A 21,975-nucleotide genomic window follows, 5' to 3' on the forward strand; every position below is an offset into this window, starting at 1 on the left:
TAGTAAAGGGCTCCTTCTGGTAAAGTGCTCGTGTTGTTTAAGAATGGGCCCAAAGAAGCCCAAGAATCATGATGCTGGCCATCCAGAGGTCTCTAAAACATTGTGCCGGGAATACAATCCAGGACTACCATCTGACGACCCTCTTCTAATGAAATTTCCTTTCGTGACAATATGTCGGAAGGTCAGTACCGACAGTTTTCAGATGCCTACATCATTCAAACATGGGGAAAAAAAAAGACATTTATATAATCATCCACAATTTTTGTTATACATGAACTGTCCTGGAACATATATCCCTTGGCGATAAAGGTGATCGTCCCATACCACAGCCCCTCTTCTGCTCTACCAAACGTGCAGCTACTAAGAGCTATTCTGGCTCTTAGTAATCACACTGTTCTTTTCTAAGTCTGCACAAAGTGAATGTTTAATCATCTCCTCCAGACTCTGTCCTGGTATAGAATTTGAGGTTGAGGAAGAAGCATCATTCTTCATTGCTTGTGTATTGTCAATGGGCCACCTGCCAGTTTAATCTGTCTTTGGAAAAGGTGTGTCACTTATTTGTTTTGTATTAACCTATTGTTCTACTCTTGCAACGTTTTGGTAACTTGGTTCCCAAACATACTGCAGAAGTAACCCAGTTTGAGACCACTTCAAATGCCCTGGGTCAAATGCTAGGGAAGCCTAGTTTTGTGAGACATTTATCCTTCTCTGTCACAGAGCTCTGGTGCCACAACAAACTACAGTTCCCAGGACTCCCTAGAGAAGAGACAGACCCTGACAGAGAAGGCTCAATGTCTCAGAAAACTACAGTCCCCAGGATTCCACAGTTCCCCAAACTGTGCCCTTGAAGAGATTTTGGACTTCATCTCCCAGAAGCCTCAGCCATGTTGGGCAATAGTCTGGGATTCTGGGAGCTGAAGTCCAAAACTCCTTAAAAGAGCACAGTTTGGGGACCACCAACAGTACTTGTTGGTTTAAAACAGTGGTCCTGAAACTGTGCCCTTGAAGAGATTTTGGACTTCATCTCCCAGAAGCCTCAGCCATGTTGGGCAATAGTCTGGGATTCTGGGAGCTGAAGTCCAAAACTCCTTAAAAGAGCACAGTTTGGGGACCAGCAACAGTACTTGTTGGTTTAAAACAGTGGTCCTGAAACTGTGCCCTTGAAGAGATTTTGGACTTCATCTCCCAGAAGCCTCAGCCATGTTGGGCAATAGTCTGGGATTCTGGGAGCTGAAGTCCAAAACTCCTTAAAAGAGCACAGTTTGGGGACCAGCAACAGTACTTGTTGGTTTAAAACAGTGGTCCTGAAACTGTGCCCTTGAAGAGATTTTGGACTTCATCTCCCAGACGCCTCAGCCATGTTGGCCAATAGTCTGGGATTCTGGGAGCTGAAGTCCAAAACTCCTTAAAAGAGCACAGTTTGGGGACCACCAACAGTACTTGTTGGTTTAAAACAGTGGTCCTGAAACTGTGCCCTTTAAGAGAATTTTGGACTTCATCTCCCAGAAGCCTCAGCCATGTTAGCCAATAGGCTGGGATTCTGGGAGCTGAAGTCCAAAATCCCCTTAAAGAGCACCGTTTGGTGTCAATCCCAGCATGCAACGGGAGGCAGCCAGAGAGGCAGTCAAAGTGGAAGGCCACAGCTGTCAACGGAGACAGGTATCGCGAGAGTTTGCGAGAGAACCTTTGCTTCTGGCGCAAAAAGTGGCCGAGCGCTGGCTACGCGATGACGTCGACGCCGGAGGGGGCGGGGCTTTTTGGGTTCGTCCGTGGCCTTTGCGGAGGGGCGGGCGGCATGGCGAAGACGGTGTCCTACTTCTACGACCCGGATGTGGGCAACTTCCACTACGGTGGGTCTGCTGAGGAGGGGAGCGTGGTTTAGAAAGAGAGGGCTCTCCTGGGGAAAGGGAGCAGAGGCTGAGAGGGGGCGCCCTCCTTTTCCCGGACATGCGATGCTATGATTCCCATCTGCCCTGGAGGGCTTCCAAAACACCCTCCATTTTGAGCAGAGGCGAAGAAGCATGCCTTTACTCAGATGCATTGGAATCATGGAAGAGACTCCAAGGGCCATCCACTCCAACCCCATTCTGCCATGCAGGAACTCTCAATCAAAGCATCCTCAACAGATGGCCATCCAGCCTCTGCTTAAAGACCTCCAGGGAAGGAGACTCCACTACACTCGGAGGGAGTGTGTTCCACTGTCGAACAGCCCTTACTGTCAGGAAGTTCCTCCTAATGTTGAGGCGGAATCTCTTTTCCTGGAGCTTGCATCCATTGCTCTGGGTCCTATTCTCTGGAGCAGCAGGAAACAAGCTTGCTCCCTCTGGGTATTGTTCTCTGGAGCAGCAGGAAACAAGCTTGCTCCCTCTGGGTATTGTTCTCTGGAGCAGCAGGAAACAAGCTTGCTCCCTCTGGGTATTGTTCTCTGGAGCAGCAGGAAACAAGCTTGCTCCCTCTGGGTATTGTTCTCTGGAGCAGCAGGAAACAAGCTTGCTCCCTCTGGGTATTGTTCTCTGGAGCAGCAGGAAACAAGCTTGCTCCCTCTGGGTATTGTTCTCTGGAGCAGCAGGAAACAAGCTTGCTCCCTCCTCAATATGGCATCCCTTCAAGTATTTAAACAGGGCTGTCATATCCCCTGCCTTCCTCCGAGGTTGCCCTTTGGTTAAGTCACACTCTCTCAGCTTCGGAGGAAGGCAAAGGCAAAAATGCCCTCTGAACAAATCTTGCCCAGAAAACCCCATAAGTCATGAACAACTGGAAGGCACACAGCAATAATGTAGTAAAATAGTGCACTTGTCCCTCCATATTCGCGAGGGTTAGGGGCACAAGACCCCTGGGAATATGGAAAACCCGCAAATAACAAAAGCACCATGTTTTTAACCTGAGAGGACACCTCTCTAGGGATCTCTGGGTCCTCCAATGCAACTCTGTGGTCAACATCTGCCAGACATTGACCATAGACATGCGCTGGAGGAGCTGCAAAGGCCTAGTGGAGTGTTCCCTCTAGGAATCTCTAGACCTTTCAGTGCAACGTTTAGTTAAAGTTGACCATAGAGTTGCACTGGAGGACCTAGATATTCCTAGAGAGAACATACTAATCGAATCCGTGAGTAATCAAATCCTCAAACATCAAAGCTGCAGATATGGAGGGATGAGTGTATTGATTATAACACTTTGATGTTATAGTTATTATTATTGCTACTACCAAACTTCTAAACGTTATGCCTTCCCCCCCCAGAATTGCAACCCAAAATGGCTTGCAATATTGAGGCAAATGCAATGCGGATAAAAGCACAAAATAAAAGTAAGACCCACTTAAAGCCTATGTTGAAAAAATAAAATAAAGGATGGTTAGAGACATGGTATTGAAGCCCGTTGTTTTAAAAACAACGGCCCCATACAGACGGGTCAAAATAAAGCTGCTTCGGGTCACTTTGGAGGTATGCTGTTTAAATGATGCGTGCGTCCTAAGAGTCCAAAAGCCATGCCAAAGCCACGATTCAGTCCTAAAGACTGGAGCACAGCTTTGGCGCAGCTTCCGGACTCTTAGGCATCATTTAAACAGTCTACCTCCAAAGTGACCCGATGCAGCTTTATTTTGGCAGTCTGTATGGGGCCAATTTGTTTTTAGCAGCTTTGCAGCCTCTGACACTGCATGCACTGACTGTCCTTGTCAGGTTTGGTTCCAGGATCCCCAGCGGATAACGAAATCCATGGATGTTCAAGTCCCATTAAATACAATGGCTAAGTAAAATGGCGCCCCTTATATAAAATGGCAAAATCAAGCTTTGCTATTTGGAATTTATACTTTTTTAAAAGTATTTCCAAGCCGCGGATGCTCAAATCCGTGGATAAAACAAATCCGTGGATCAGGAGGGTCGACGGTGCATATGATAATCGTTGTGCGCTGTTCTGAAATCGTCAGATACGAGTACTTTACAAATACTTGTATATCAAATAAATAATATCCATAATTAAGAGAAATGGTAGGATTCTGAATTAACATAATAAGAGAATGCTATAATAAAAGGTGGTGAGGATGAAGGCAGTTGCTTGAATGGTTTTAAACACCCTCAAAACAAATTTGTGGAGGCAGACAACCATTTTTAGAAATGGAAACATTTAAGCCATATTTCTTGTGTTATATGCATATATGTGCATCTTTTCTCCACCTAATATCTGATGGGTCTTACCCTGCTTATCTCTATATGGGACATTTTCCTTCGTAGACCTATGTTGTCAGCTGGATCCCATTCAATTGACTTGTATTTTTGTTGTGGGGATGCTAATTATGTTTTGTATGCTCTGCCCTTGTTTTCGTGTCAGGAGCTGGACATCCTATGAAGCCACATCGTTTGGCACTGACCCACAGCCTTGTGCTGCACTATGGACTCTATAAGAAAATGATTGTAAGTACTGTACTGCATTTGCACAGCTCTGATTTTAGTGCATTAATATTATCTTTTAATGGTACTGGTACCCATGTTTTGCAGGTACATTCCAGAGATTGCATAGCAAAGAACAATTTTTAGTCACAGTGTCATCTCATCATCACACGAAAAAGAAAGCGATTGATGGTAGAGCTCCATCTTTTTGACTGGCCTTCATTGCCAAGTAAAAAACTGTGGTTTACTAGATGTCCTTGTGCCTTTTTTATCCAAGGAAGCGCCAGTCTCAAATCTCTTTCTCACAGGGAAGAAGTGCAGATGTTGCATGCCTGCCAGCTGCTAGGAAAAAGGTTTGAATTATCATGTTCAAGGAACGTAACTTGGTGAATGAAGATAGAGGAGTCTAAGAATGAAAACAGTGGAGTCATTCTTACACCACTTTATTGTGGTGCGTCATTTATGGACCAACAGATTCAGGAAGTGTTAATCCTAACATTGGCAGCCATGTATATGGAACCCCTGGGAGAAATTATTTAAGGGGTTGGAGTACATTTTCACATCAGCTCCATTTCTGCTTTTTATTTAATGTCAATGAAGCTTTGGGGGTTTGAATGAGTGGGTGGAGGTAATAATGGGGATATTGAGGGCATACATATTGAAGCTTAATTAGGGCCAGGTAGCAGTGTTCCGTATCAGAAGACAGATTGACTTGTTGGATAGGGATTCTGCCTGTTTTGCATGGGATGTGCTCCCCCTGAGGAAAATAAGAAAAGGGTTTGCAGTGATGGATTTTTCTTGGATTCAGCTTTATATATGGATGACCAACTGGCAACAGTAGCTGGGAGTGACTGTTTGGTTTAAGCTAGTATGCCAGTGCACCCATTACTGAGGAGGTCAGTAACATGTTTTAATTAACATCAAGATTGGCTTATTCTCCTTGACATCCAGCCACTGGAACTAGCTTCTCTTTGGTGCCAAACTGAAATTTAACGCTTTGCTTCTAATGAACCAGTGTGGTGTAGTGATCTGAGTGTTGGATTATGACTCTGAAGATTAGGATTTGATTCCCCACTTGGTCATGGAAACCCACTCACACTTTTAGTTCCAAAAAGCTTGTGATAGATTTGCCTTAGTGTTGCCAAAAGTTGGAAACAACTTGAAGACACACAACAACAACCAAGATTCAGGGGCTTAATGACCACTGTGGATTTCTGTTTAATTTTTTTATCCTGAAGTGTTTGTTTGTTTTATAATTGTTTACTGACTCTTCAGATAAAGGGTGGAGTATACATATTTTAATAACTAGAGTGCTGTAGTGGGGTTTGCATGGAGCTACCTTTGAAGAATATTCAGAAGTTTAATTTGGTTTAGAATGCAATATTAAAGTTTCTGATCAGTTCATGAGCGTTTGAGTCCCCACTCGACTGTGAAAACTCACTAAATGTCCTTGGGTAAGTCACATTCAGCCTCAGACAGAGGGAAAGGCAAAGACAGACCCCCTCTGAACCAAATGTTGCCAAGAAAGCTCCATGATAAATTCACCTTAGGGTCACCGTAAGTCGGAAACAACTTGAAGGTACACAACAACAAAAAATCAGTTCATTCCCGTAGGCATATATTGCCACACTCTTCAGCATCTACACTGGTTTTATGCATTCACGCATAACTTAAAGATTTAAAAATTGATTACACTTAAATGTTCTGAATAGCTTGAGTCCAAGATAACTAAGGGATAACTTCCTTTTATGTCAACATCTTTGCTCCATAAGATCAGAAAGAGCAGCTAGTCTCTGTATCCCACTTAGGATAGAGGCATAATTGGTAGGAATGAAAGATGGTTCTGACTTACTGAGTAGCTTTGTCAGCTGTGTTGGTAGCAATGTCAGTGCCTGATGGAGTGCACTTGTGCTCTGTCTTTCGTTGGCAGATTAAGATATTTGTATTTCAGAAAGTTGAAGTGTTAATGTTGTAAAATTGTTTTACCTCTGTTCTCTTCAGTCATATTTTACTCTGTATTTTTGTTCAATGTAATATTTTATATAGTATTGCAGTTTGAAATTCTTGTAAGCCATTCTTTGTGGTCCAGGGCATGGGATGGGTGGAAAGAAATCTGTCTCTAAATAAAATAAATATCATTGAGGGGAATGGAAGAGAACAAAGTTAGGGGAGAGTGAAGTGTAGAATTAAGAAGATAGCTGTGACTCTGGCCACCTCCTCCACAGAGAGGAGCACATTGTAGCTCAATAGTTCCACAGTTCCCTTACAAGGGGGCTCTCATCCTTGCACTTTCAGCAAACAATAGCATTTTATGCCTTTTCTGTATTTCATCTCACCACAGAATATGAACTGAAATGAGAAGAGATACAGAAAAGGCACTATTGCCTGCTGAAGGTACAAGGAGGGGAAAAGGAAGAAGTGCAAGCACATGTATGCTAACCACAGGTACGAACATATGGGACCTTGCCTGAAATTTTAAAAGAAAAGGTAGACTGCCTTCAAAAGTGGTGGACTGTCCACCTTTGGAGGATGTCCTTAAACAGATTGGATGGACATCTCGTAAAACTGCTTAAATTGTGTATTGTTTCATGTTAGGGAGTTGCACTTAATGGCCCTTGTGGTCTCTTCCAACTCTGTGATTCTGTGTGTGAGAACTGCATTTGGAAGTCCTCCAGGCAGTGTGGCCTGAACCTATCTGCACAGTGTCATACACATTTTCCACTGCTGATTGTTGATTGGACAGAAGTCTCTTATTGAAGGCTCCTACCCACTTGAGAGGAAGACAATGCCCATGTAAGACATAACATTTCCGTTTATGCTACTTCCATTCACAACTTGGGGGAGGATAGCCATTTTAGTCTGGTGTAGCAAAGAAGTAATAAGCTTTCACAGAGCAGAGTCTATTTCATCAGATTCACAAAATGTTATCCTGGTATATATAAATATGGGATGGGGAGAAAAAGGAATGCGTGAGGTCAGAAGGGGAAAAAATACAGGGGTGGGGGACAGGGAGCTGACCATGGCAATTTTGTTGTTGTGTGCCTTCAAGTGGTTTATGGAGACCCTGTGTAAAAGCAAAAACGTAGTGGTGGCTATTAACAAGGCAGCCTTCTAATCTAGAACTACTTACCAACAGGAGACATAAGAACAGTGGCATTGCAGGATTGATGGATTCTGGCCCATACTCCTAGGTGTTCCCAGTTTCTTGGCTTTATTGCATTTCTTGCTTGCTTGCCTACCTTTGCTCTCTCTTCACCTCCTCCAATGTTCTCTATCACTTCCACCCAAAACACTAGAGAATTACTGGCCAGTTCCCAATGTCGTATTTTAAGGTTAAGTTCTACTGCATGTGGTGACTTTCTGGCACCAGGGTTTTCTGGATGAAATAGATTTTCTAGAGCCCTTTCAATCTAGCTTCATACTTGGCTATGGGAAGAGATAGTTTTTGTTGACATGGTGGATTACCTATATTGGTAGCTGACCCAGAGCAATGTGTCCTTGTTGGTTCTGCTGATGTCTTTTGAGCCATGGAATCCTTCTGGTTCACCATGCTGGGATGGGAGTTGAGGGTGGTGCTTTATAGTAGTTTAAGACCTTCTTGAAAGGGTGAACAAAGAAGGTGGTGCTGGGGAGTAGCTGTTCAACAGCCTGGTTTTTGGCCTGTGGGTTAACTAACGGGCTTGGTTTTGTCTCCCATGCTGTACATCAGTGTTTCCCAGACTTTGTTTCTCCAGATGTTTTGGACTTCAGCTCCCAGAATTCCTGATTCTTGAATAGATTGCTCGGGCTTCTGGAAACTGAAGTCCAAAATACCTGGAAGACCAACGTTTGGGAAATACTGCTATACATGACAACCACAGTTACAGGACAGTAACCTGTCCTCCTTTGTGGTCTCTACAACTCATACATACGGCCAGATAAAAATAGCTTACTAGAGGGTACAGTAAGATGGAAGAAAGCGTTGCCTTGTCCATCCATGGTCAGGAGCATCTGCATAATGGAAAAGGACCATGTGGTTCTCTGGTACAGGTTTGGTAGAGACATCCCTCTTAGAAATGGGTTGTGATAGATGGGGTGATACTCCTTGTGAAATCTGTTTGCAGCTTGAGCATACTTATGGATTCAACCCCTTGATGCCAAGGTTCCAATGATGCCAGGAGTATGTTTGCAAAGTTAAAGCAGATGTGTCCATGCCCATTCCTTGAGATGTCACATCTGACTACAGTGAAACATGCCATGATTTTGTCCTACTTGGATTGTCGTAACACACTCTATGTAGGGTTGCATTTGGAAACCCTGGAAACTTCAGTTACATCTGTCTACAGTGAAATATGCCTTGATTACATCCTACTTGGATTATTGTAACATGCTCTGTGTAGAATTGCATTTGGAAACCCTGGAAACTTCATTGAGCCCCAAATGCTGCAGCCAGAATGTTGACTGATCACAGAGAGCATATAATTTGCTTGTTGAAGCCACTTCACTGGCTACCAGTTTGCTTTAGACTCAATTCAAAATACTAGTTGTGACTTTAAAAGGTTTGTAGGACTCAGGATTCATCTTCACTGCAGAAATAATGCAGTTTGACACCACTTTAACTGCTGTGGCTCAATCTTATGGAATCTAGAACTCAATGACAGGATGCTAAATATTTCACAAAACAACAAATCCCAGCATTCCATAGCACTGAGCCATTGCAGTTAAAGCAGTGTTACACTGGCCCCATACAGACTGCCAAAATAAAGCTGCTTCAGGTCACTTTGGAGGTATGCTGTTTAAATGATGCATGTGTCCTAAGAGTCCGGAGTCTGTGCCAAAGCTGTGCTCCGGTCCTTAGGACTGGATTGTGGCTTTGACATGGCTTCTGGACTTTTAGGACGCATGTATAATTTAAACAGCATACCTCCAAAGTGACCTGAAGCAGCTTTATTTTGGCAGTCTGTATGGGGCCACTGCATTATTTCTGCAGAGCAGATGCAATCTTAGATCTGTACTGTCTGAAAGACCCTATGGCCTGGGACAGACTGCCCGAAAAGGGCGGCTTGCTGGCGACCTACATTCCTTCGGAGGGAAGCCGCAGCCGGCAAGCCGCGCAGCTTCCCTCCAGAGGAAAAAGAACCCGGGAAAAGCGGGATCTTTTTCCATTGCAGGGCGGACGTAACAAGTGTACCAATGGCACACTCATTATGTAAGCGACGTCCGGCAACATGCAGGTGTCGCATGCCACTTATGTCGCAATGATTTGTGTTCTGTATTTTACAAATGACTTGTGTTCTAACATTATAGCTAATTTAACTTTTTAAAAACTTTTGTTTTAAAAGTTAGTGTCAAGTTTTTACTGTAGTTATATTTTGTTTCAGCCTTATTGTGAGCTGCTTTGTGTTACATGAAAGCCAGCATGGTATAGTGGTTTGAGTGTTGGACTATGACTGGAGACTAGGGTTCAAAACCCCACTCAGCCATGGATAAACCCACTGGGTGACCTTGGGCAAGTCACACTTAACCTCAGAGGAAGGCAAAGGCAAACCCCTCTCTAAACAAATCTTTGTAAGAAAATCTTGAGATAGGTTCACCTTAGGGTTAGCATAAGTTGGAAATGACTTGAGCGTATAGAACAACAACTTGGGTTCCATGTCAAGAGAAAGATAGGATATAAATTAAATACAGTGGGCCCTTGGCATCCACTGGGGTTTGGTTCCAGCACTCCCCAAGAATAGCAAAATGCATGGATGCTTATGTTCTGTTAAATAAAATGGCATAGTAAAATAATGTTCCTTGTATAAAATGGCAAAATCAAGGTTTGCTTTTTGGAATTTATAAATTCCTTTGAGTATTTTTCAAGCCGTGGATGCTTGAATCTGTGGATAAAGAATCTGGATACAGAGGGCTGACTGGAACTACCTAAATAAATGGGAGAAATTTATCCTGCAGGTTTTTAAGCCATACCAAGCATCCCAGCATGACATGTGCCGCTTTCACTCAGAAGATTACATTGATTTTCTTCAGAGAGTGAGTCCCAACAACATGCAAGGATTCACCAAAAGCCTCAATGCTTTCAATGTAGGGGATGACTGGTAAGTATTAACTGGTAAGATGTATGGCATCAGCAGCTATTATGGAGGTCAGACTGGAATCATATCTGAAATGATGGGTTCATCTATCTGTATGTGTATTAAAAATACCCTAGAAACTTGTGACCTAAGGTTTGCCTAGTTAATTTAACAAAATATGAACAATTTCAGTTATCCACATGATGGTAGCCATGTCAATCTGGATCAGTATGCAAAGGGATCTTGTAGCATCTTTGAGACCACCTAAGAGAAAGAAAGAAAAGTTGGTAGGTAGCGTAAGGTTTTATAGATGTAAGTATGTACTTCTGAGGAAGTAGACTTAAGTATGTAAAAACCTACTCCTCCAACTTTCTTTCTTTCTCTCAGTCTCAAAGGTGCTACAAGATCCCTTACCATAATTACATGGTGAGCCTTCTTTCTTTTGGATTTTGTGCTTCACACAATTCGCTTGCCTTTCATCTCTATTCCTACAAGCTGCTTACATAACCTCAATTCTTAAGTAATGTCTAGTTTCACCCAAGCCTCGTTTCTTCTTTTCTGCTATGGTTCAATTAGACTTTTGACACCTGTCACTTTTTCTTCCCAATATAGTTAAATATGAGATGACTTTGAAACCAAGAATAGTAGAGTATCATTTTGAATTTGTCTTTTAATCTTTCCAGTGTTGTATGTTAAATATACTCCTTTTTAATGATGGTATGTACAATCCTAAATTATTTTATCAAAGGAATTAATCCCATTGTGAGTGCTGCTATGCTGGGAGACGGTGTGATATCAAGTGTACTGTGTCATGTTTAGCCAGTTTTCTCTTACTGTTGGTATGACAGAAGTTCAAAGTCCAGTATGGTGACGTCCAACTGCTACACATTAATGATGATAACCCCAAATGAAATTTTGAATTTTGAAAAATGCTCAGATCAGAGCCATAATTCCTTTATTCAGTCAGTCTGTCAGTAAGACTGACAAATGTTGAAACAGCATTTATCTTTGGTTATTCACAACATTGGGGACTTTTCTGTGTTTACAGTTTGGATGCTAACTATAATATGTTTTGCTGATTGGATTCTTGATTGCTGTCATGCTTTCATCTGTATTTATTTCCCCATCTGTTACTAAGTACAGATTATTATTAGAAATATTTTGTTCTGAGGGCTGTATTACTGTATCTGCAGTAGCTGAAAATATTACTTGGAAATTGTCACATATTGGCACAAATTATATATACTTTAAGCAGAAATGATATCAAATAATTGTGGCTATGGGGAGTGATAAAAATGGGATCAAAATAGTGGGTGGTAATATGGCAGGAGATGAGCAAGTTGCCATTGGGATATTGAGAAGTGATAGTTTTTTGGGTTAGAATGACAACCATGGAAAGAAACAAGTGGAGGAAATAATTTATTAACATTTGTAGAGATCCACATATAGGATTGATTTGAAAAGAAGAACAAATACAGGTGAGGTACAGAACATTCTCAATTTGGTTACAGTGGTATAATGAAAACTGGAAGCAGGTGCACAAGAAAGCAGAAAAGTGGATATACTGATGTCATAGAGGTGGTTTGAAAAGAGAACTGAACAAGATCTGACATACATAAGCTAGAGAAAGAAGAGTAGGAGGCATTCAGTTGGCTTTGATACACAAAGCATTTGATACAGATAAACCTCATCTACAAAAATTGATTTATGTAGGGTTTTTTTTTAAATATGGAGATGATTCAAAGCACTGAAAAAATTCAAACTCTTCAGGTAATACTGATGTTTTAAAGGCCCATAATCCTACTTTTGTGACTAAATTGTTTTCCATCTTACTGTAATGAGACTTCACATAATTCGGCTAGAATAGTGAGCAAAATCTAAGTTCTTCTCTTATTTGGACTACTTTAGAACTTCTCAGAAAATGCCCATATAACTAATAATAATAATTAATAATAAAGGAAGTGCCAGTGTAGCCATTGTCCAAAACTTCACTCGTGTATTGTAGAATGCTCTTTCAAACTTAGCATACTTTAAACATATTCTAATAAACAATTACCTGTTTTTACCAGTTTAATGCTTAGAAACCAGTTTACTGCTCAGCTACTGCAAGCCAGGTACTGTTTGCAGTTGTAGCATTCAACAGCTATAGCTGAGGCATGCTAGTACACATTGCCTTGATATTCTGATTTGTATAGCAAGAGAGGTTAAACATGCCATGGAGTTTTGCTCTGTAGTTTATTGAGTCATTTGAATGAGGGTAATTTCTCTTCTGTTGGTTTATTTCTCTCCTAATGAACCAGAGGATCGTGCTCTTTCTCTGATTTGTTGGGAGAGAAACAAAACCTGATTGTTTTGTTTCTCTAGGAAAACCCAACTATTAGATTCTGTTTAGAGTCTAAAGGTGGGTTACCACTCGTTTAACAGTGGAAATATTTTTGTGGGAAAAGGTTGAAGTAACAAGCAGAAATGTACCGTATCTGTAGGACACATGGGATTGTATGTATCTGAGGAGTAAATCTACCTGAGGAGTGTGTAGAGTGCCATTCTGTCAGTGATCTCTGAATTTTGGCTAATGTTACGGACTAATCCAAAACTTCACATCTCCATTTTTGGAGCTGACACAGCTGGTCATTCCCACAGTTGTGCTCTACCACTGAGACCATTTAGTCATGTCACAAATGCAGAACATAAAGATGCAAGTCCTACCCCGCCCCTTCAGCTTGAGGCTTAGTATAGCTGTATGGATTGTTCCTGTACATCTGATGCACTTTGGAAGTCCTTTGAGAATCTCTAAAGCATAGCACAGTCACTAGGATTCTCTCCATGTGTTTTCTACCTCCAAGTTTGAGAGAGAGGCTGATGCTTGTTTTATGCTTCCAAGGCACTTTGAGCACTGTAGAAATGGGCATGATCCTCTAGTCCCTACACCATTTGGATGGAGCTTGTTTCACCTGAAAAAGGTTCTGTCTGGTGGAGTACTGGAGCACTGTTGAGACAGAGTTATTTGTAGCCTTGTGTGCAACTTGTTCAACTGTGGGTAGCCAAGTAAATGTGCAGCCTTATTTGTGCTGTTTCAGTCAGTTCTAGTATGTAAATAATCAGGTCAGCCAGTACAAGAATGGCTGGTTCAATTGGGACTTATATCTGTCATATAGAGAGCTGACATGATATAGTGGTTTGAGTGTGCAACTAGGGCTCTGGGAGGACAGGTATGAATCCTTCCTCTCAGACATGGAAACCCACTGGGTTACCTCTGGCAAGTTGCATTCTCTCAGCCTCAGAGAAAGGCATGGGTAAACTTCTGAATAAATTGTGCCATAAGTCAGAGACAACTCGGAGGCACACAGCAACAACAATCTGTCATGTTATCCTGAAATCTCTGTAATGTTGCATTCTATCTTCCTTTCTCTGTGATTCTGTGATTCTCTCTTAGCCCAGTGTTTCCAGGCCTGTTTGAATTTTGTTCTCGGTATACTGGGGCCTCCTTGCAAGGAGCAACACAACTGAATAATAAGGTAAAAAGACAATGCTATGCTTACCATCTTTGTATCTTTAAAATATGTAGACGAGTTGCTGCTGCACAGGTCATTTTAAGAGCTGCTGTCCCGTAATTCTGTAAAATGTTAAATGGTTTCATGACTGTTAGCTGTTACGGAGTTTCATGAGTGCTAGTGGCTGAGAAGCTAAACAGTGAATTGGGAATTCCTCTGCTATGAGTTCACCAAGTGACCTTAGGTAAACTGTAATCTTTTAGCCTCACGTCCCCAGTGTGGTACTAATCTCACCTGTATTATAGGGTTGTTCCAAGGGTTGCTTGCGCACGCGCACACACACATACACATAGTGCTTAAAATCTTGGAATGTGCTATATAAAAGCTAAGTATTATTAATTTTTTTACTATGCAAACTGTAGCTCAAATGTCCTTATCAGTTTTTTTTTTTTGAAAAAGAGACAGCAAAGATTGAGGAGTTGGCTCAGAATATATGGAATAACCCACCTCTTAGCAGATTTTATTGTTTTGCCTTTTTCATTTTGGCTAACACGGAACCTCTTGTTCTTAGATTTGTGATATTGCAATAAACTGGGCTGGAGGCCTGCACCATGCCAAGAAGTTTGAGGTAATGAGGCAAGTCTGCTCTTCTTATTTTGGTGTGTTGAGAAGGCTTAGTGCTGCTTTACATTGAAACCACTTATTTTGTTTTTAATTTTTTGTCTCTAGGCTTCTGGATTTTGTTACGTTAATGACATCGTGATTGGCATTTTGGAGCTTCTCAAGTAAGGAATTTATCCGAGTGTTAGTATATTGGGAGAGGGAAAGAATTGATACTGTTAATGATTGCCTTAAGTAAACGGACTGAACCAGATAGTTATTGTTTTGTTCCACGTCGTTTTGTTTGTACTGATGATCCTTTTTATGCCTGCTTCCCCCCCCCCCCCCCCCAGGAATTACGATTGTTTTGCTCTGTCTGGTTGCCTTTTGACATGGAACATTACCTATGGATTTTGTTTGACTGTTTCAGTTTTTAAAAATTGTGCAAAGATGTTTGCTTTTTAGAGCAGTAAGAAGCTTTTGTGGATATAATGCTAATCAACAGAAATTAAAATACTACATTTTTGGCCTTTACTATGTTTGGGAGTTTGGCCAGTTTGTCATCTGAGTTGCCTAGAGCCATCTAATCACACCTTCCACTCCCAACTCATCTGTATGATTTCTAGAGCTCCTGCTTATTGCCTCAGCACACTTGCTTTTTGCTGTTTTTACCTTCCACTTTGTGGCCCAGCTGCTTAGTTTACCACACTCACAGAGCACTGAGACAGAAAACCAGCAAAGCTTGTATTGAACTATGTCACAAAGTGAATTCTGAATGGGATTTCCAACCTTCTTCAAGCTGGATTCCTGTACAGCTGAAAACTGCATGATGGAGAGAAGAGGCACATAATCAGTACTGTATTCCTTCTCAAGTAATTCTCATGCTAGTCACAGCATAATCCATTATATAGCTGTTTTGTTGAGCAGCTTACAAAGGTACAGGACCTAGCTAAAACTAAGATTGCAATGAAACAGGAGATTAGCTGATTTCCACTGGTTACTGATGGTGACTTTAATGTGTTTTGATGGGGTTTTTTTTTAGATTTGATCAGTTTTCCCTGTTTTAAGGAGAAATGCCTGTGGGGGGAAGGGAGTAAGAATGCGCTGATGGAGGACAGAGTGTTTGTTTCTAACTCCTTCCACATTTTACACATTATGTCATCTGCAGCAATTTTCTGATGTGATGTTGTAATATTCATGATTTCCCAGTACTTTTGCCTCAGTCTGCCTCCCTCTTGTTTGAGGAGGTTGTAGTTGTTCAGATGTTTGTCAGCCTTCCTGTATCACAGGGCTGGGCAATGTCTTTTGGACCCAAAGAACCACTGTGGTTACACCAGGCTTGGAAGTGTAAAGCAATATCAACCAACACGCTGAGAACTTGAAATTTACTGGAAGTCTGCTTGAAAATACACACACACATACACACACATACTTTTTATAACTTTGATGTCTGTGTCTGTGTGTTGTCTCTACCCTTCTAGACCCAAAAGCACTGTTCCCAGAGGTATCTAGGAAGAGAGAAGCCCTTGTGTGTTGCTCCTCATGTTATCAAGCTGTGATGCTATAAGACATTGTGAATGTTTAGAGAGGATTTGCAATTGTAGGACTGGAAGACCTGGTACTTATTATCAATAAACCTACCTGCATATCAGGTCCTGCTCTTTTTGTACAATGCCTACTTATTGCTTAGTGAATAGAGTAGATGATGAAAATAGTAGTTTGGACGGTGGAATTGGCTTTGATTGTTGGGTTACATCTGTGCCCCACAAAGCAAGATGATTTGGGGGATGTTGTTGGAAGATTTTTGCATTCTCTTTCTCCCTCCTTAGATGGATAGAGATTTCCTGCATGCAAACTCCTCTCTCTTTCTCTCTCATTTAAACTAACCATGTGATTTAGTTCACCCCCCCTTTGGAATTAGCAGACAATCTGTCTCAAAGTTTTAAACTGAACTGCTGTTTTCCATCTTCCTCCTCTCTCAACTTTCTTTGGAAAGATGGTGTGATAAAGATTTCTTTGACCTGAACTATTCACTAGCTAGATTAGGATATAGCCTTTATGTATATATAGATTAAAGCTATTAGTAAACAGTTGTTTTAAACTACAAGCTACGTGCTTGTTGTTCTTCTTTGTGGTCTCTGTGAAGCACACAAATGGGTTATTCTGGGCCTGCGCAGGAATTTCGGATTCTACTGGAACCGCTAGGGAAGATTTTTTGGTGGTAGCTCCACCCAGCCTCTATTTAGGCCCGGTGTCTTCCCTCCCTTTTTCAGTTCCTTTTGTCCGCCACGTGAGCAGCATAGAAAGCTCATTTGGAATCGCTCGTTCCTTCTACTTTCATTTCCTCTTTTTGACCACGTTTTGACTCTCGACTTCTCTTCTGGATAGTGTTTTGGACTTGGTTTGGACTCTGATTAATGATATTTTTCAGCTTGTTTGACCACTCTCTTGTCTCTCCGTTCAATTTTGATTATGTCTTCGCACTCTTTCAAAAGATGCACCAAGTGCAGAGGAAAAATTCCCAGCCAGGACAGACATTCCATGTGCCTCCTGTGCTTGGGGAGGGTCACAACGTCTCTCTGTGCCCTCATTGCAAGGCCTTTACACCGCAGGCTAAGAAAAACAGGGATATGTGCCTTTGTTCTCTGCTCTATGCACAGATTTTGAGGCCTCCCCCTCCTACTAAGGTCACTGCCAAGGCTCCTGCCGCCGAGGGCACACCTGCCACTGAGGTTCAACAATCTCCCTCTGCAGAGAAACACAAACCGGAAGACCAGGGTTCAGGACACGCTAAATGCAAAAAATCCTCAGCCAGCTCCAATAAGAAGAAGCACAAGTCTTCTAAGGACAAGCCCAAAGACGCTTCTCACCACAAGGAGAAGAAGCCCCGTACTTCCACCTCTTTGGAGGCTGACCGTTGGTCCCATACCAACCAACCCTTGCCTCCTGTCAAAACCGACTTGGGTTCGGTACCGTGCAGCCAGCTGCCCACTCAGCCCACAACACTTCTTCCATCACGAGAGGACCTCCACTCTCCACTTCAAGCAGAGTTTCTCCCAATTCTTCAGGAGCTCCTGGAGCCATACCAACTCTCGGACAAGGAGCTTGATGCTTCTCCTCGTCAGCTGCCTGACCTGGACCTCACAGCATCCCACTGCATTCCTGTGGAACGACTTCCCCAGACCTCGGACCCCGTCCACTTTGATGAAGAATTTGATGATGACTTGTCATACAGTCTCCTCGAACCTGCCGGTAGAGACCTCATTTTTGATGACCAGACTGGGACCTACTACCTCCCCCTCGATCCTTCAGAAGTTTGAGCCGGACTTTATGTCCCTAACCCCGGTACCGAAGAGCCCCAGCTTCCATCTCGCACGGCCTCCACTTCAGCTGTCACCTCTCGGTCCCGTCCTCCATCCATGCTGACCAGCCATGTCTTCCGTCTCAGATGCCTCTTGTCTCCGCTGTGCTTCCACCTGTCCTGACCACTTTTCTTCATTTGAGGCCTAACCGCAGGACTTCAGTCGCATCCAAGTTCCCCAACTATGCGGAATTGGACTATTCCCAGCTCCGTAAAGATTTGGCCTTCACAGCTCCCGAGGCCTCTTCTCCCTCCGAAGAAGTTAAATCCTTTGCTGAACAGGTGATCCGCATGGGCAAGGCTCTCCGTGTCAAAGTTCTCCATACTGACTCCGAGGCTCTTGACCCCATAGAAGAATGTATCCGGGGCAGGGTCCCAACGCCTCCTTTGATCCCATTTTTGCTTTCCATGTCAAGGATTCTTAAACGCTCGTGGATGGTGCCCTCTTCTTCTCAGCCCCTTTCTAAGAAGCTGGACAACCTCTACAGGGTCACTTCCTCCAAGGACTCCTGGCTCTTTGAGCACCCCCCTCCAAACTCTGCCATTGTGGAAGAGTCTCAACTCTGCTTCACTCCTAAAGCAGCCTTGACCCCAAATGACCCAGAGGGACGTAAGCTGGATTCCATGGCTTGAAGATCTTTCGCTTCAGCCATTGTGGATCTCAAGATTGCAAATTAAGTGGTCTGTATGGCTGCCTATGAATAACATATGTGGGAACAGGCTCTCTCCCTCTATGATGACCTTTCCGAGGAGAAGAAGCACCTAATCCTTTTGATTCATGCCAAAGCACACTCTCTGGCCGCTCAACAGGTCACCTCAGCCAGACACTTGGCTGATTGTGCCTCCAGGCAACTCTCAGGAGCCATCGCCCTCCAACACCACGCATGGCTCAGATCTTCTGACTTGACACCTCAGGCGAGACATGCCATTGAAGAGCTCTCCTTCGATTCCTCTAGCCTTTTCCACAAGGACATTGATGACAAGATGAGAAATTTCAAAAACAAGATGAGAAATACAGCCCGTAAATACAGTATGTCATCGTCAACAACTTCTCAGTCTCCCCATCCCTACCAATGCTATTCAGGATGGCAGAAGCCTTCCTACCCCCCAACCAGGTTAGGCCTAATAAGTCTTCTGATTACCAACAATGCTTTCCCCCTCAACAACAATCTGGTTCTAGAAAGTGTCATTCAAAGTCCAAGTATAAGCAGCCCTTCCAGAAGAAGGACTCTGATCCGGGCAAACGGAAGCTTTTCAGCGCACTTTGCCCCATCACCCCCCGAACTGACTCTCCCTACCTCAAATTTTTTAGGGGCAAGGTTGTCCTTAGACCGGACATTTCCTTTTTGCCAAAGATAGTTTCTGTCTTCCATCTCAACCAAGACATTGTTCTTTCAACGCTTGCTCCAAACCCGGCCACTGACACCGAGCGTCGACTCCATTCCCTCAATGTCAGGCAAGCTCTGGCTTTGTACTTCGACAGGACCTTGGTCTTGAGGCATTCCCGCCGACTTTTCGTCTGCTATTCCATTCCTAAGTTAGAACTGCCTGTCACCTCCCAATGCTTCTCTAAATGGGTGATCTCCACTATCCACCTCGCATATGAACTCTTTGGGAAGACACCTCCTGCTCGAATTTGAGCTCATTGAACCAGGGTGGTAGCTACTTCCTCTGCCTTCCTCTCCGGCATTTCCTTGGAGGACATTTGTAAGGCTGCGGTATGTTCACAACCATTGACTTTTATCAAGCACTACTGACTTGATACCAGACAACGCCGTGAACCAGGCTTTGGCAGAGGAGTTCTTCTTTCAGCTTCACGTTGAGGTTAGTTGACAACTGCAATAATTCACAATCACATGATTCTCTGGTTTAATAATTTATTTATTGCCAGGACACTCCATCCTCCACGGAGGACTCAGCTTGTCAGTCTAACTCATTTGTGTGCTTCGCAGAGACCACGAAGAAGGAGGACAGGTTGCTTACCTCTAACTGTAGTTCTTCGAGTGGTCATCTGCGAATCCACACAAATCCCACCCATCCTCCCCTCTGTTGTGTCCTGCGCTTTCTTCCTTGTCTGCTTTTACGGCGGACTTTTTGAACTGAGAAAGGGTGGGAAAACACCGAGCCTATATAGAGGTTGGGCAGAGCTACCACCAAAAAGTCTTCCCTAGTGGTTCCAGTAGGATCTGAAATTGCTGTGCAGGCGCAGAATAACCCATTTGTGTGGATTCACAGATGACCACTCAAAGAACTACAGTTACAGATAAGCAACCTGTCCTTTTTGGAGTCAGTCTCAGTTCTTAGGGAAACATAGGCCTGGTACATCCTTCCCTGAAAGTCCGGGCTGCAGGCATCCGGTTTTCCTCCGGAGGGACGCCGCAGCAGCCAAACTGCATGGCGTCCCTCCAGGCCAAAAAGAACCCAGAAGAACTATGTTCCAATAATGAGGCTCATCCCACCAGGTTTCAGTGATGCCTTTTATATCATATTTGCTTTGTTGTGCTAAGAGTTCAAGTGTCAGAAGTTTCCATAAACAAGAGAATGTGGCGCAGGCAAAGCTTCCTGCTGTTCTCTTTTGTTCTGAGATGGAAGGCAAAAGTAGAGTTCTCTGAAATGTTGCTGGCCTTCCCAACTGGATGGGCACAGCAACATGGGAAATAAAGCATATTCATTGTGGTTTTTTTTCCCTTCTGATTATGCAATAATAAAAGGCAACCCTCACTATTTTATTCTCAGTTGAAAGATTAGGTGAGTGGAGTTGGATAAGGAATCCCTGATGTTCCCCAGATTATTCATAGCCAAATTGGAATGGCTTGTCCCTAAATATTCCCATTTCCTGAAGCAAGGTGAACATTGGAAATAGTATTTGTTCTTGTAATTCAGCTTTTCTTCTCTTTAGAAAAGATCCCTGGGTGGATTAAAGGAATAGAGTGTTTGGGTCCTGAGGGAAAATAGTTGTAAGAATTTTTAGAAGAAAAACATTAACAGTATGTTTCTCTGTCTTAGTTTTGAGGTTGGGTTACACACTGAGTGAAATGTTCTTTCTCTGGGTTGGTCTGGTTTCATAAATTGGTTGTAGTATCCATTGACTTGCCGCTTGCCCAGCCATTGGAAATTCAATCAAACTTTCTGTTCCACTGTTGAAAAACTGATAATGAATTTGTATTGACAGACAGAGGCTAAATTGTGCTTTTTTTTAAAAGGTTGGATCCAACTTCTGTCTTTTATAACACATCTTTTGGTTTCTTTTCTCTGATAGGTATCACCCACGTGTACTTTACATTGATATAGATATTCATCATGGAGATGGTGTTCAGGAGGCTTTTTACTTGACAGATCGTGTCATGACAGTGTCTTTTCACAAATATGGGAATTACTTCTTCCCTGGTACAGGTGGGGAACTTTTGTTATTTTAGGGAGCTAGAGCTAGGGCTGATTATAGAATCTTGATCAAAGTGTAACGAAGAATCATAGCTATGGGGACATAAGTATATGAAGTAGGATCTCAGCCAGAAGTATTTCAGGCTGTGGATGAGGCTGAGTTGCAAAGAGTTGGAACCATATTGTTTGACACTTAAAAAATAAATACCATATATACTCATCTATAAGTTGAAAAAATATGCCCCAAATTGACCCCCAAATCCTAGGTCGACTTATATATGGGTCAGTATCGTAATGCCAATGATGGCTGCTTTTTCAGATTTCTCTACCAGCAGTGGGGAAAGCAGAGAGTATCCTTTAAAAAGTACCAGTCACTCTTTCTTCCACACTTTCTCACTCCCTGCTTCAGCAGAGAATGCTGAAAGCTCTGATGGAAGCGAAGAATGAAAGCAATTCCTGCTTCTTTTGGTGTAAAAATGACCCAGTCGTACAAACACACACACATACATTTTCTCTCTCTCCCTGAGAAAGCATGCTTTAAGCAGAGTGTAATCAATTCCTGCTTCTTTTGGGGTAAAAATGATCCAGTCACATAAACACACACACACACACACACACACTTTCCCTCCCTCCCTGAAAAAGTGTGCTGGAAACAGTGAACACAATTTCTACTTCTTTCAGAGTAAAGACGATCCAGTCCAGCATGC

The 21,975-nt window shown here is 42.8% G+C and overlaps 1 protein-coding gene across 3 annotated transcripts in view; it reads left to right on the forward strand.

Annotated features, from left to right (window-relative positions):
* The first annotated feature begins 1,772 nt into the window (after window positions 1-1,772).
* LOC149316755 (histone deacetylase 3) overlaps window positions 1,773-21,975 on the forward strand; it is a 32,615-nt gene continuing 12,412 nt past the window's right edge. For 2 of the 3 annotated variants that reach the window (XR_016280524.1, XM_089516180.1), the window contains exons 1-7: window positions 1,773-1,850; window positions 4,327-4,409; window positions 10,317-10,459; window positions 13,869-13,950; window positions 14,498-14,554; window positions 14,656-14,711; window positions 21,147-21,280. Coding sequence is in view for 2 of the 3 variants with exons in the window: in XM_089516180.1 (XP_089372306.1) it covers window positions 1,796-1,850; window positions 4,327-4,409; window positions 10,317-10,459; window positions 13,869-13,950; window positions 14,498-14,554; window positions 14,656-14,711; window positions 21,147-21,280 (610 nt within the window). In the remaining variant the exon portion in view is untranslated. Of the gene's footprint in view, window positions 1,851-4,326; window positions 4,410-6,726; window positions 6,831-10,316; window positions 10,460-13,868; window positions 13,951-14,497; window positions 14,555-14,655; window positions 14,712-21,146; window positions 21,281-21,975 lie in introns of those variants that run through there. The other variant, XM_089516181.1, reaches the window with a different exon arrangement.

This window comes from Sceloporus occidentalis, unplaced genomic scaffold (genome assembly GCF_023333645.1).
Source record: "Sceloporus occidentalis isolate IW3139 unplaced genomic scaffold, rSceOcc1.0.p SCAF_3, whole genome shotgun sequence".
In the NCBI taxonomy this organism is placed as follows: Eukaryota; Metazoa; Chordata; class Lepidosauria; order Squamata; family Phrynosomatidae; genus Sceloporus; species Sceloporus occidentalis.